General features: G+C 37.3%; 1 protein-coding gene across 1 annotated transcript in view; it reads right to left on the bottom strand.

Annotated features, from left to right (window-relative positions):
- The window catches only part of MAP3K5 (mitogen-activated protein kinase kinase kinase 5), a 283,087-nt gene that overhangs the window by 147,607 nt on the left and 119,972 nt on the right, over positions 1-15,508 (bottom strand). Inside the window, exons 4-6 of the mRNA XM_020987151.2 lie at positions 6,694-6,887; positions 4,607-4,775; positions 2,701-2,807 (exon numbers count right to left, since the gene is read on the bottom strand). Coding sequence (XP_020842810.1) covers positions 2,701-2,807; positions 4,607-4,775; positions 6,694-6,887 — 470 coding nt within the window. The remainder of the gene's footprint in view (positions 1-2,700; positions 2,808-4,606; positions 4,776-6,693; positions 6,888-15,508) is intronic.

Genomic DNA, 15,508 nt, shown 5'->3' with positions numbered 1-15,508 from the left:
ACCTTGTATGTATCTTATAAAATATGCACACGCATAATATATGTACCTATATACACATAATATTTTATATATTCACACACATGTGCATATATAGTATGTGCACATGTAATATACATATATTCTATGTGTATACAGAATTGTGTTATATGTACACAGCATGTGTTATATTCTATGCGTAACAAACACATGTATAACACACATATGTATATAGATTATACACATGTGCATGTATTTAATATATCTACATTACATGTTATATGTATGTTATTTGCCTCAGTTTCCTCATCTGCAAAATGAGCTGGAGAAAAAAATGACAGACCACTCCAGTAAAACCCCAAAGAAAGTAAAACTCCACGAAAACCCCAAAAGGGGTAATGAAGAGTCAGACACGACTGAAAAATGACTCAACAACAACAAAATATAATTGATATTTATGTGTGTATATGTCTTTCTACGTATATGCGTGTATACATGAGTATGTATGTGCATATGTGCATATGTATGCATGTGTATATATGTATGTGTGTGTATAAAATGTTCCAGCATAGTGCCTGATACATAATAGGCATTTCATTCTTACTGAGTGACTGACATTTATGCCCATGTTATCTCTCCCAATATAACACAAGCTCTTTTGAGGGCAGGATGCATTTCATTTTGCTCTGTTTCCTGCAGGACAGAGCACACGGGTACGGAACAAAGCCAGTACTTAATTTGTGTTGACTGAATGAAGAGAAAAATGAGACATAGGCCTCAGGTAAAAAGCACCCTAGGCTTGAAATCACAAAGGCCTGGATTCAAATCTTGCCTGGGATACAACCCTATATCCTATATACCCTTCCCAATCTTCAGTTTCCTACTTGAGAAGTAAGGATAGATATTTTTAACACCTATACCCACAGGATTGTTGTTAGACTTAGATAATGCATACAAAGTGATCTGCAAACTTGAAAAGCCAGTTGTTACTACTATTACCTAGCAAACAGAAGCTGGAACTAGTATCTTATTCCAAGTTCAATGAGTTCTTTTTCCTCCCATTTAACCACACTCTTCCTTAAGCAAGTTCATCACTGTATTGAAAGAGTTCTCTCAATCTCTGAGTCACGAGCAATTTGTTTTGTTCTTGTTCAGTCATATCAGTCGTGTCTGACTCTTTGTGGCCCCATTTGGAGTCTTCTTGACAAAGATACTGGAGTGGTTTGTCACTTCCTTCTCCAGCTCATTTTACAGATGAAGAAACTGAGGCAAACAGGGTTAAGTGACTTGCCCAGGGTCACACACCTAGTAAGTGTCCGAGGCCAGGTTTGAACTCCAAGTCTGGTGCTCTGTCCACTGAGCCACTTAGTTACCTCATGCAATTTGTCATCGAACAATAATTATATAATGATGTGTATAAAATTATGTAATTATATGTGGCTCATATGATTACACATATGATATTCTTGGACTGTAATGGGTGGCAATGTAATAAAGATATAATATTTCCATTATTCAGTATGACTTCAGGTCCTAACGGTAGGCTATCTGGCCTTTGCACTGAACAGTGAGAATTCAGAACCCTGCTTTAAGTAACAACTACATTTACTCTTTCTTCAAAATTTATTTCAGAAGAAAGCAACTTTCAAACATGGATGAGGGACAAGAGATATTTAAGTTTTTATGGACTTAGGCTTCCCCTTTAGAAAAATGAAAGTAATACAGTACATTCTATTTTTCTGCAATGATCTAGGTAATATCTGCCTGGAGGTAGCAGTACAAAATCAATCATCTTTGGATGTTCCTTGAAGTCTGACGCTTCTAAGTAAGGAAACATTAAATGGATGGACTGACAGCACAGGGATTGATTTCACTAGTAACATTAGGGAATTAGATGGTTGGTGAATGACAGAGAGCTAGGGATTTGGGGGTGAAAGGTATGCTATCTTTTTAGGGTCTTTTTCTTTCATTTTATCATTATCTTCTTCCCCGGAATGGAAATGATTCAGCCAGTTCTCCCACAGTGTAGATGATCAGTGACAGAAAACAAGATAGTTCACTCGCCATTCCTCTTCATGAAAGTGAGACAGGGTAGGGAGGAAGGAGGAATGCAGTGTGGAGGACAGTGGGGAAATTCATCTCTCCAGGACCATTCCAGAAATGAAACAGAAAGTGGCATTAGCATATGTAGCAGAGCAGAGAGAAAGCTCTTGGGCTTATAATGAGCAGAAGGAGAGAAGGGAAAGTAGGTAATATTGGTGCCAGTTAGAATTCATGAAAAAAATCCAAAATATGAGTAATGAAGATGTGAGTTTATTCAAGAGTGCTCAGAGCAGTACTTGTGTGAATATTACCAAGATTATCAAGACCCAAGAGTGGGCAACCATCAGCCATCACTACTTCTGCTCAGTTTCAGAATGCAATTCTGGGAATAGCTGTGGGTAGCTTGTTTTTCATTTGTTAAAGATACTTTTGTAATTATATAATTTTAAAATATCAAACCATATAAAATAAAGGAAGCAGAATTACAAGAACTGAGATCCAGAAAAGATAAGAAGGACTTCCTAATGCATGCCTGGGTGGTTTAATAATTGGTTCACTGATAATAGCATTAAATTCTACTAGGGAATGGTTTCTCTGCTGCAGTAAATATACTCCATGAACAGCCTGCAAGTTAAACAATAATGAACTCCTGAGTCATAAGAGGAAAAACATTCTTCTTACCTGTTCAGTGCAAATGCATAATGGAGCTTCACATGATGATGGGAGGCCAAATCAAAGGTTGGCAGCTTTTCTAAAGTTTCTACAAGCTTCACAATAGAATCGTAGTCCTTTTAAGCAAGAAAATGATATAGAATTAAATTATTAAAGTAGTACAGTCCAACTAAGAAAATGTTATTGGCAGACAGGAAACTGAGATCTAATTCTGAGAATGGTATTATCAAGGGAAGTATTGAATAGTTGGTGAACTTTTAAAGAAATTGAAATCGAGAGAGATGATACCCCCTAAAGAAATGTGCTTCTTTATAAAGAAACTCTATTGTGTAGCAAAGAATAAGAAGCATCTAAAAAGTTATAATTCTTGAATTATAAAGAGCACAGACAATTAATTATTTCTTTCCATGAATTTGGAGTCATTGAATTCTTTCTCATATCAACTACCCACAGACTAGTAAATACCTTTTATCCCATGGTCTGAGGACTATTTAGTACCCAGGATTGATAGATTTCTGGTGCAATGACATGGATTCATCCCATGAATACTGCATTGTTTGAGTAACAATGTTCTTCCTTAAGGCTCAGGGCTATCTATACATATAATAGCTATATATGCTTTTCTCTCTCTCTCTCTCTCTCTCTCTCTCTCTCTCTCTCTCTCTCTCTCTCTCTCTCTCTCTCTCTCTCTCTCTCTCTCTCCCCTCCCATTTCCTTCTCTCTCCCTATCACTCCCTTCCTCCTCCCCTAATGCTTGAAGCTAGGCATGAGTTTGAGAGGTTGAGGTTAGAAACAGGATTGACTTTTAGCATCTAAAGACTCACAACATGCAAACAAAGGCCCAAGTCTTAAATTGTTTTTCACAGGAATGATCACTTTAGAACTAGAATGGACTTGAAAGGGAATTTAGTCTAACCCTCTTATTTTATAAATTAGAAGACTGAAATCTAGAGAGGTAGAAAGCCCATGCTCACACAAATAGTCCAAAAGCTGGTCTTTGAACTTAAGGTCCTCTGACTCCAGAGCCCATGTTCATTCTATGCTACATTTACTGTTACGTTTCCAAATTTTTAATTTTCTTGTCATCAATTAGTTGTGTCTGACTCTTTGTGAACTCATCTTGGCAAAGATAGTGGAGTGGTTTGCTATTTCCTTTGCCAGATCATTTGACAGATGAGGAAACTAAGGCAAACAGGGTTAAGTGAATTGCACAGGATAACACAGCTAGTAAGTGTCTGAGGCCAGATTTGAACTCAGGAAGAGGAGTCTTCCTGACTCCAGGCCCAGCACTCTATCCATTGTGCCACCTACTTGCCCATTAAATTTTAATACTAAATTAATAAATGTTAAAATAAAATGAATTATTATATTTTAATATGTTAATATATGTGTGTGTGTTTGTGTGTGTGTGTTATAAAAAATTTTGAATAACTAACCAGTAGTTTCTCTTGGCTTGTCGCTAGCTGGCTTTGCTGCATAATTACTAGTTTCAAATACAGTAAGTTTAAAAGGCAATGATTTGCTATGTAAGTTATCTAGCTATGAGATGACTTGAATGATTCTAAAAAACCAAGCCTTTTCATAGCCTTTAGTACAAATCTTCAATTTAGCAAGTAGCAGCTGTGTGTCCAGAGAACAGGAATACAGTAGCTGGATTATATTGAGGGTAACTATGCTAAGATTCCTTTTTTTTTTTTGCTGTTTCTGCTCTTTCACAAAAAGTTAAGACTGTTGCCATTCAGGGACTTCATAATCAGCAATGTTTTTCATATGCAAGGCAAGCTCCACCATTAGAAGAGAAAACAGGGGAAGCCAATAAGAAAGAAAATGAAGGCAGGTAATATGAAGTAACTATCACTTAGTTAACCCTGGAATTTCCAAATAACCAACATGTTTCACCTCAGTATATTCTTACCTGAATATCTCTGTAGGACAGAAGCAGATTTATGACAATATCTGCTGACAAGACTTCAATATTATCCACCCGCTGTCGGATTCTTTCCAGCTCAGCTGCCAATTCTTTACCTGTGTAGAGGTTACGGGCTTTTCTGATATCACTGAGTATGGATTCCCGGAAATATTGGCTAAAAGGAAAACAGGAATTCCAACAAGTTATCACTTTATTTCTTCAAGAATCATCATAAAAAGTGCTAATTAAGTAAGGAGAGGAAGCAAAGTTCTCAAAAAATATGGCTTTCAAATTATTAAGAAACACAAAGGGATGCCTCATTTTGTCTAACATCTGTCATCCTGGAAAATAAGATATTATATATAAGTGAATTTTTCAGATAACTGTCAAAACTTTTAATTTTAACCATTTGGGATGAATGTGTTTCTAAAATAGATTACACACTTTTCTGCCTTCTTAAACAGAGCTGCAGAACAAAATGTAACCTTGATGATACCAGTTCACAATCAGGAAGAATGAGTACTACACTACGGAGTAGCAATGTACTCAGCCCATTGAAGTGATAATGTGCTTTTAAAATTCTTGCCCCTTCTTTGAATTACATTTGTTTGGCCAACATTCATTTAAGATCACAGCATTTAAGAGTCAGAAGAGACCTTAGAGATTAACTCTTTCAACACCTTAATTTTATAGTTGAAAAATTCGAATCCTAGAGAGCTGAAGCTACCTGTACAAGGTCATTTGGACAGTTGGTAGCAAGGCCAGAGAATCCAAGTCTAAGCCTTCTTTGGTCTATCTAACTAGGTGATGGTGATAGGCACACCACAGTTTATCAAGCACATCAAAAGTACACTATTTCATTTGATCCTCATCAAAACCCTTAGAGGTAGAAAGGGCAGGAATGGTAAACATAAATTTATCAAAGGAAGAAACTTTGGCTCACAGAAATTGGCTTGGTTAAGGGCCAAGTTCTCAGCAGTGGAAAAAGAATCGTGTTCGGAATCAGGAAGATTTTAGTACAAATCTGGCCTTAGATACTACTAGTTGCATGACCCTGGGCAAGTCACTTGATTTTTATCTGCCTCAGTTTCCTTATCTGTAAAAATGGGGATGATAATTGCACCCCCTCCCAGAATGGTCGTGATGATAAAATGAGATATTTACTAAGTATTCCATATACCTTAAAGTACTATATAAATGCTAGCTATTATTAGCATTCCAGAGTTCTTTCCATAACAGCATGTTTATAATAGATTACAGCTCTCTTATAATCAATTATGGCTGCCTTGCAATCAATCTTATTAGAATTGTACCTAAATAAACAGATTCTGACCAAGGGTCTGAGAGGCAGATCTCTTGTGAATAAAACATGGGATATTTAATGTATGGACTTTGTGATGTCCATTTTTGGCTACTAAGAGGCCATTTTCATTTACTTCCTTGTTTTTCATTGTGTTATGAAAACTGAGGGCATCAGATAAGTGACCTACATATAAATGAAGTTATTGTACATATATATTTTCACTAAACTTTATTTCATGGCTATGTATTCTACTTAGACAAGAACTTGGAAGGGGGAGGGGAGGAAAGGGAGAGAGGGGAGAAAGGGGAAGGGAAACATTTGAACAGAATACCCATTTATCTGAATGAATAATAAATCTGTAAATGCAGTTTTTGATCTAAAAAGAATTTTACTAAATCCTTTCCTTATCCTTATATAAATTGAATAGAATAATTAGAATTATAATAATTACTTATATTAGTGTATTTTTAAGAGGCTCCAGATCCCTTGGTCCTGCTGAGTAAAAAATCCTCCTCCTTCTCTTCCTCATTGCTTTAGGCCACTCTGGTCCAGTCTACTCATTCTGGATGGGGTTAGCTGCCTAGGATTATCAGGTGTGCAACACTATCTCTGGGAACAAGCTCAAACATCGTCCCAAAGTTGATATTAAGGCAGCTGGAGCCCTGGACCCTTTCAGCTCGTACGCTATCACCAAACCCTAAAGTCAGATCAATGGAGTGTGGGCTCTGTCTTTCGGCACCTCAAGACTCTGGACAAAACTGATTGATAGATATGTCATCAGAAATTTTACCTTGAACTCGCTTGTGCCACCTTCAAAAGTTGAATAAAACGATCCACTAAAGGCAAGCAGATAGGTCCAAGAAGTAGTTCAAAATTAGGCTGCATTAGCTCTGTCAGTCCCTTCATAAAGCTGCTATCACAGCAGTAGACCTTGTTATGGGGGGTGATCATGTATGGAACAAACGTGTAGTTCCCAGTGCACATCTGTGGAGATATAAAGCATCAACGCAGGGTTAACAGGCATACAGGCTCAACAATGGTTGCAGACTGGCTTTTACAACTTTCTACTCGCTAAGAGAGTAAAAAAAAAATACTGAGATCTCTTTCGCATCTCCATATCTTTCTGTTAACTTTACCACTGGCATCTTATCAATCAAAACAGCTCTATTCAAAGGTGGAAATTGCTTAAGTAGAAACTGCTAAAACCACCTTCACCTCAAAACTCTCCAGATATTTTTTTTGTTTTGTTTTTTGTTTTGTTTTTAGGCAACTGGGGTTAAGTGACTTGCCCAGGGTCACACTGCTAGTAAGTGTCAAGTGTTTGGTCTGAGGCCGGATTTGAACTCAGGTCCTCCTGACCGCAGGGCCGGTGCTCTATCCATTGTACCACCTAGCTGCCCCCTCCAGATACCTTTTAAAAGGGATTCTTTTTCAGCTATGGGTTGGACTCTGTTGAAGTGCCTTCAGATTCTAAAATTCTGTGCTTCTCTTCAGGATCCTATTCTCTTCTGCCTCTACCTCCCTTTCTTTTGTGATCTCATCTGCTCCCGTTGGTTCAATTACCACCTCTTTGCAAATAATTCACAAATATTTATATCCAACCCTAATCTCTTGAATCTGTCTTGTGATCACCAGATGTCTGTCTCTAATTGGACTACTGATTTTCTCTCAAAATCAACACGTATAGAACTCAGTGGATAAAGTGCTAGGCTTAGAGTCAGGAAGACCTGAGTTCAAATACAACCTCAGACTCTCACTAGCTGTGTGACCTGGGATAAGTCACTTAACCTCTGTTTGCCTCAGTCTCCTCAACTGTAAAATGGGGACAACAGCAGCACCTGTTTCCCAGGATTGTTTTGAGGACTAAATGAGAAAATATTTGTAAAACACTTAGCATAGTACTTGGCACACTGGAGACAATAAATGCGTAATTCTTCGCTTCCTTCCTTCTAACAAACTTCTCGTTTAAATTTTTCCCCCAATTTTATTGATGGCAACACCATCTATGTGCTCATCTATGTTTGAAATCCTGGATTCATCCTTGACTCTCCCTTCTCCTTTCATATCCACTGAGCTGTCAAGTCCTGTTAATTAGCTTTCTACATCTTTCACACATGTTCCCTTACATCTGCCCATAGTTACACCCTTGTTTAAGCCCTTATTAAATCCATTCTGGAGTATTACAATAGCCTTCAAGTTAGTCCTTCTGCTTCTAAACTCTTCCCTCTCCAATCCATCTTCTATTCATAAAAAAGGGTCTTTCTGAGGCATAGGTTTGACCTATGATGTCATACCCCTGCTCAAAACTTTCACTGGCTCCTTATTACCTTTATGACAAAATACAAATTCCTTAGTCGACAAGTAAAGTCCTCCACAGTATGGCTGCAACCTGCCTTTGACTTCTTCAGACAATTTATGTTCCAGTCAAACTGACATGTCTTAACAACTTAATATGCCACCCCCTATTTCTGTGTATTTGTCCAAGATGGTCCCCTTCTACAGGACACACTTTCTCTTCATTTCTGCACTGCAGAATCCTTCTCTTCTTTCAAAGCTGAAGTTCAAATGCCATACCTCCAACACGTAGGTTCCCCGAATCCTCCCAGCTAAAAGACAGCTCTCCTTTCTCAAATTTTCCTACAGCACTTAATCTGGATATCTCCTTTGCCCCATCATTCACTACCTAGTATTATACTTATCTACTTGTGTGTTACATCCTCTCCTTTCCACCACCACACCTTGTAAAATGTAAGCTTCTTTGTTGTTCCCCAGCACCTAGCATAATGCCTTTCAACATGACAGACACTTAATAAATGTTTGTCAATATGTCAATGAAAACCTTAGTTTCAGTTAAAAACAAAATTCCACTTAATTCATTTAGTTCAATTTAAAGAATTAGGAATCATCACAACTTTAAGTAAGAGTATGGAATAAATCCTAGCAACTAGACAATTACTGAGTACCTACTGTGTGCAAAGCACTGTCCTATGCATGGTAGAGACTAAAAAGAAATATAATAAGATGTGGTTCCTGCCCTTAAGGGAGTTACAATCTAACTGTAGAGAGTCAAACATGTGAACAGTTAAACAGTAATAGAAGAATTAAATAAGAAAAACTAATACAGCATAATAGCTGCTAAAAGGCAAGACATGACTCTCAAATAATTGGCATGAATAGCAAATGATTTGAATTCAAAGGAGTGAGTTTGTTGTGGGATGAAAAATTATGAGGAAACCTTCACAGAAGGGGGAACTTGAACTCTGTTCTGTAGGAACTACTGAGTAGCTATTAAATAAGGAGTTATTAAAGGTTTCTGGGTAGTGAAAAAATGTTTTCACAATGGTACTTTCCAAAAATCAGCACTGGCAGTGGTGTGCAGGATGGATTATAATGGGGAAAGACTAGAAGCTACTTGACCAGTTGGAAGGTAGTTATGATGTATACAGTGCATCACATGTTGAGTCTGAGGTAAGGATGGAACAAAAAATCCTCCAACAGCTGCTTACTGTTGATGGAGTTAAGGTCAAATCTCTTGTACCAGAAGAGAAATATTGAGAAAACTTGAAAACAGGGGATGCAAGAAGGAGGTCTGGGTCAGAGATGTAGATAGATTTAAGAGGCAGCTTCCTAAACAAGTTTCAACTAAGGCAGTAAGTGAGATAGAAGTATATAATAAAGTCCCATTATAATAATATTACTTGGCAAATGAAAAGTAGAATACCTTTACCATTGTTATTTGGGGCTTTTTAAAAGCTTTTTTTAGCTTTCCAAAAAAAAAACTTGACGTCTTTGTATTTATATCACATTCATTTCTAAATATATGCCTCCCCTGTCTCCTAACTAGTGACAAAGATTTTAAATGCACATTATAACAAAGATTTCAAAAGACTGAATGAAAAAGCATTTATACAATTTGTAGAAGAGAAAAAAATTAAGCAAAATCAAACAACCCACAGACCATATCTAAAAGTATGTGCAATATTTTTTCTCCAATGAAAGGAGAAAGGTGCATTTTCTTTACTTTTGGTTATTAAATATTTATAAACTACACAAGATGCAGTTTTATTTTATTGTTCTTTCCAGTTACATTGTTGGAATCATCACGTATATTGTTTTCCTGGTTCTGCTTATTTTGCTCTATATTAACTTCACATAGGTCCTTCCCACATTTCTCCAAATTTTTGGTTCTTTATTTTTTATTGCAAAGTGATATTCTGTCTATTCATCAACATGACAACTGAATTTAGATGTTTTAGCAGGAAAGAATAACTATGCCTTCCTTACATGAGGCAAGGGGGCCAGGGAGTCTAAATCTGGCTTGAAATAAAACCGAAACTAGGTTCACATCATTGGGTTTTGTTTATTTTTTTCCTCTTCAAACTCCCTTCCTCCCCATTCTCTGAAGTCTCTTTGGTAAGTTATGTCTTCAAAGGTTTAACAGAAACCTAGTGGCACCAAAGTTTATACATGTCTAAAAAGATAGGAAATTTTTATTTTTTCCCTGTGAGAGATCTTTAGTGTTGGTTTATACTAAATTTAATATTATTTAGAAACTGGAGATAGACAGATAGATAGATAGATAGATGGATGATAGATAGATAGATAGATAGATAAATAGATGGATGGATAGGTAGACAGATAGGTAGATAAAAATATATAAAAGGATATAGGACTGGAAGAGACTTTTAAGTGATAATTTAGTCCTATGCCTTCATTTTGCAGATGAGGAAACTAAGGCCCCTGTAAGGTTAAGTGACTTGCCCATGGTTGTACAGATAACAAATAGCAGAGCTTGAATTTGACTCCTGTCTCCATATTCAGTGCTACATGCACACAGTAGATCCTTTCATCTGTCCAAAAGACATGAGTACATGTGTTTATATGTTGGTCTGGATATGTTAAGTAAATTCCTGGTATCCAATTACCAGTCTCTCTGCAATAGCTCTGTTTGAAGTACAGACCATGACAAATCATTGGTACAAGTCAGTTTCTAAATCACAGCTCCAGCAGTAGCTCTGAGGGAAATGCATTAGTTCTGAACAAGAACAATGACCTAGACTTTCCCTTTTCCCTTCTCACGTTAGCACAGTTGTTCTCTAAATCAGCCCTTCCACACGAGGTCACCACAACAGTCACACTACATGTAGGAAATTATCTTTTCTGAGGCTCTGCCAGAAAATGACTTTAGAATGACAGAATCCTTATGCAAGCCAGATGTGTATTGCCAACAAAAGGAGAAGTACCATGCTGCTTTGGTTAGAAAGTTAGGTTTAAATGACTTTGATCTTAGATATATTGAGGTACCTTTCAAAGTCAGGGAAAGAAGCATACAGACTGAATTCTAATTAAAAGTGTTAGAAGTCCCTCAAGATGGTGTGATTCAATTGGCAAACTGCTTCAATAAAACTATTCTTCTCTATGATTTTTTCATCCTTCCTGGAACAAAGATCAGAACCCTAACCTAAAGGAGGGAAAACAAACAGGTTCTGGTTTAAACCAGGCTTTTCAAATCTTATTCCATGTGACTCCCTCCTGATCTTGATTCCCAAAGCATTTGCTAGATTTGAGGAAAAGGCAAGCACATCAAATAGTCTGCTCTTCTCAATTAGCAGTTTTCTATAGCTTAACTATGAAAGAAAAACAGCACCCTGATACTTTAGGGTTCGATATACTTGAAATTGCAAAGCATAAGGTAACATCACCGCTATTCACATAAATCATACAAAGACATATGAATGTGAATTATATACCAGGAGATGTTTAAAAACTGTTTTAGAATATTATTTCCCTACTGGATATACACATACATACATACATACATATACACACACACACACACACACACACATATATTGTATATAATACATGAAAATTAGAAGCTGTCAACTATAAGTATTTAAACTCCACAAATACACTAAAAATAATACGTTACTAACTATTTGGACTAACAGAAAAGCATGCATTTTGGATATAACTGGTTCAGTTCCTAAAAGTAAGAAGAAAAATTAATTAAACTAATACTATTGTGTGCCTACTATGTGCAAAGCTCTGAACAAGGCACTAAATAAAATATGAATAAGAGAACGTTCCTGTCCTTAAGAGATTTAAAAACTTGTGAAATTCATGCAGACATTTTCTCCTTGATCTCATGAAATACAGAACTAGGGAAAGTGGCTAGAAGTTACAAAGAATTAGATTTTGGCCCCACATGTGGAAAGACTTCCTGGCCATAGAGCTAACCAGCAATGAAAGGGGAAGGTGGTCATAAAAGAGTGAGTTTCTCATTAATGAAGGTCTTCAAGCAAAAGTTCTATACTCACTTGTTGGAGCTGTAGATAGGGGGATTTGTGATTCAGGAAGGAGTTAGGTTAGATCACCTTTGAAGTGTCTTCTAGCTTTGGGATTCTAAGATTCCTATCATGTGCATGTGCGCGCGCGCGCGCGTGTGTGTGTGTGTGTGTGTGTGTGTGTGTGTGTGTGTGTGTAGGGAGGAGGGGGGGCTAGGAAGGAAACATTAACTGGAAGAATAATGCATGTTTTACAAAGAATAATGTGAAAATACATTAGAAAGGCACAAAGTATCACAAGAATTCAAACAAAAGTAAAACTGAATTAATATAAAAACCACTGGTCCATCCAAACTTTCATTCTCATATCCCAAAAAACACATTAAATATGCATGACGCAGGAAGGCTACTAAGATCCTTACAAGCATAAAGAGACAAATACAGTACCTAGTATTCCATAATAATATGACAGACTTAGTAAGTTCACTTCTATCTTCAACTCCCTCTCTACCTTTTTTGGCTGGGATTTATGATTTTATCAGGGTAATTAGGTTCCCATAAGGAAACACCTTCTCACAGTGCAGATCAGAAGCTATTCCGCCAGTCATAATCTTAAAAAGTTGCCAGGGTCAAAAAGAGATGTTAGAAAATTATTCAATTTATATGGACTGTCTGTCTCACTCTCCAAAGTGCCTCTTCCACACTTTTCCCTTCTCTTTCATCTACCAACCCTCATACTAGCAGATGACCCAGCCTCCTACTTCATTCATTAAAAAGACAGGAGTTCCTTCTGCTACCCTCCTTCACCTCTCAAAACATCTCAGTGCCATTACCTATTCCCTTTGACTTCCTTCTTTCTCATAGGAAGAGATATCTTTGTCAAAGCTGATCCTTTTCTACCTATGCCCCGGATCACACATCCTCCCGCCCCCCCCCTTCAGGACACTGTTCTATTAGTCATACCTTCTCTCTCACTCATCTTCAATCTCTCCCTCTACAATGGGCCCTTCCTATCTGCCTCTAAACATGTTCAGGTCTTACTGATTCTAAAAAGAGCCTTCCCTTAACCTTACTCTTCTTGTTAGTGTTCCATTATTTTCCTTCCTTTCATGGACAAAATTCTAGAAAAATACATACCTGATGCTTCTGCCTCCTTACCATGCACTCTATGTACTCAACCGCTTAGAATCAATTTTTCCATCATCACTGCTCTACAAATACTGATCTCAAATGTCATCAATGACCTCTTAATGGCCAAATTCAGTGGCCTTCTTTCAGTCTTCAACGTCCTGGAACTCCCTCTAGCATTCAACATCTACTACTTCATCCTCATAGCAACTCTCATCTCTCTTCATTTTTCAAAACACCACACTGTTCTCTTCCTACTTCTCTTACTTCTTTACATCCTTTGTTGTTCCACATCATACCCTCAAAGGTCCTATCTTTAATGTTCTTTGTGTTCCTTTTCCATATCATCTCCCTTGGCAGACATTCACACGCAGATTCAATTACCACACCTAAGAAGATGATTTCAAAATCTCTATCTTCAGCATCAACCTTCCTTCTGAGCTCTAAAACTATGTTTCCAACGACTTACCAAATATCATCCAGATATCCTGGTAGCACCTCAAACTCAATTTATCCAAAACTAATCTTTCCACCCAAATCTCTCTCTCTCTCTCTCTCTCTCTCTCTCTCTCTCTCTCTCTCTCTCTCTCTCTCTCTCTCTCTCTCTCTCTCCATTTTTTTCTGTCACTGACAGCATTAATCTCTTAGTCTTCCATGTTCCATGTTCAGAACCCTGGTGTTATCTTTGCTTCTTCATTTTCCCTCACTTCTCATATCCAATTAATTATTAGGTCCTCGTGATTTTTATCTTCTATCCTCCATATTCTAACATCCATTCATCTGGGCTACTAGAGTAGCCTCCTAAAAGGCCTTACCAGTTCACACTCTCTTCTTTCCTATCCAACCTTCACAATATTTCCAAATTCATCTTCCTTATGTCCTACAAAGGAATGGTCAAAATTCTTTAACAACCCTTTGCCTACTGTGGAAAGTTCAAACTCCTTGGCCTGGCATATGAGGACTTCCACTATCTGGTGTCAGTGGCAATAAAGTGGAGTGGGAAAGAGCATTGCATTTGGTACCAGAGGGAACTTACGCAAGTCACTTAATTCCTGTGGCCTTCAGTTTCTCTCTCTATAGAATGAGACAGGGGCAGGTAGGTGGCTCAGTGGATAGAACACCGGCCCTGAATTCAGGAGGACCTGAGTTCAAATCCGGCCTCAGACACATAACACTTACTAGCTGTGTGACCCTGGGCAAGTCACTTAACCCCACTGCCTAGCGAAGAAGAAGAAGAAGAAGGCGGCCATACCAGATGGCCTCTAAGGCATCTTCTAGCTCTACATCTATCATTCCATGTTCAACTAGTTCATTCACTTAGTAATGATTGATCCTCTACACAGAGTTTGTGCTGAGGAAGGCTTTTAAAGAAAAAAGAAGTCAGGCCACACTTTCCCAGGATGGAGTGAAATATATTAGATTACATGATTTCTTAAGGAATAAGGATTTGGGTCTCAGAAAGAAGATTCAGAAACACAAAGGTAAGATTTTATCAGCTAACTCGTTTTTGTTTTTTAAGTTTCCCTTTTTAATTGTACAACATTCATTAAGCACTTACCAGGAACGAAGTACTGTGATAGGGTTTAAAGTGTGGCGACAAAAAGGAGGGGCAATCAGTTTTAAGAGATATATAACAGCGCTGAGCTCTATCCTAAATAGACTAAGACTAACCACCCAGGGGAAACTCTTGTAGCAATTATAAAAAATAAAATAAAACTAAAAGAGGACTCTCAAGTTGCTTTAACTTCTAACCAAAGCCTTTTCCAATTTCCAAAATGAGGAAGATGAATACTAAAGAAAGACTAGTTTCCCACATTAATTTCTATATTGTCTAGAGACTTGGTTACTGCCAGTTTACCACTTTCTACTATTTCCAGCTATACAACCCACAACTACAAATAATTCAAGAAAAATAAATAAATAGCAACTTGCACAAAATCAATTACTGGTATATAAATTTCAACATCAATATTCTCTTTTAACAAGTAGCCGCTCTGAAATACTGTACCATGTTTCGGTGATTAAAAAAAATGTGTAACACATTTCATTTTTCCCAGAGGCTAACAGTTCATTTTATTTTACTTTTCAAATTCAATTTTATTTTCAGGTATGAATTTTCATCCTTTCCTCCTTCCCCACTGAGAAAGCAAGAAAAATGAAACCTGTTGAAAAATAAAACCTGTTAAAAAT

Source organism: Phascolarctos cinereus, unplaced genomic scaffold (assembly GCF_003287225.1).
Source record: "Phascolarctos cinereus isolate Bilbo 61053 unplaced genomic scaffold, phaCin_HiC Scaffold_5;HRSCAF=322, whole genome shotgun sequence".
NCBI lineage: Eukaryota > Metazoa > Chordata > Mammalia > Diprotodontia > Phascolarctidae > Phascolarctos > Phascolarctos cinereus.
Note: the sequence above shows the minus strand (reverse complement) of the source record. Positions and strands in the feature narration are given on the sequence as shown.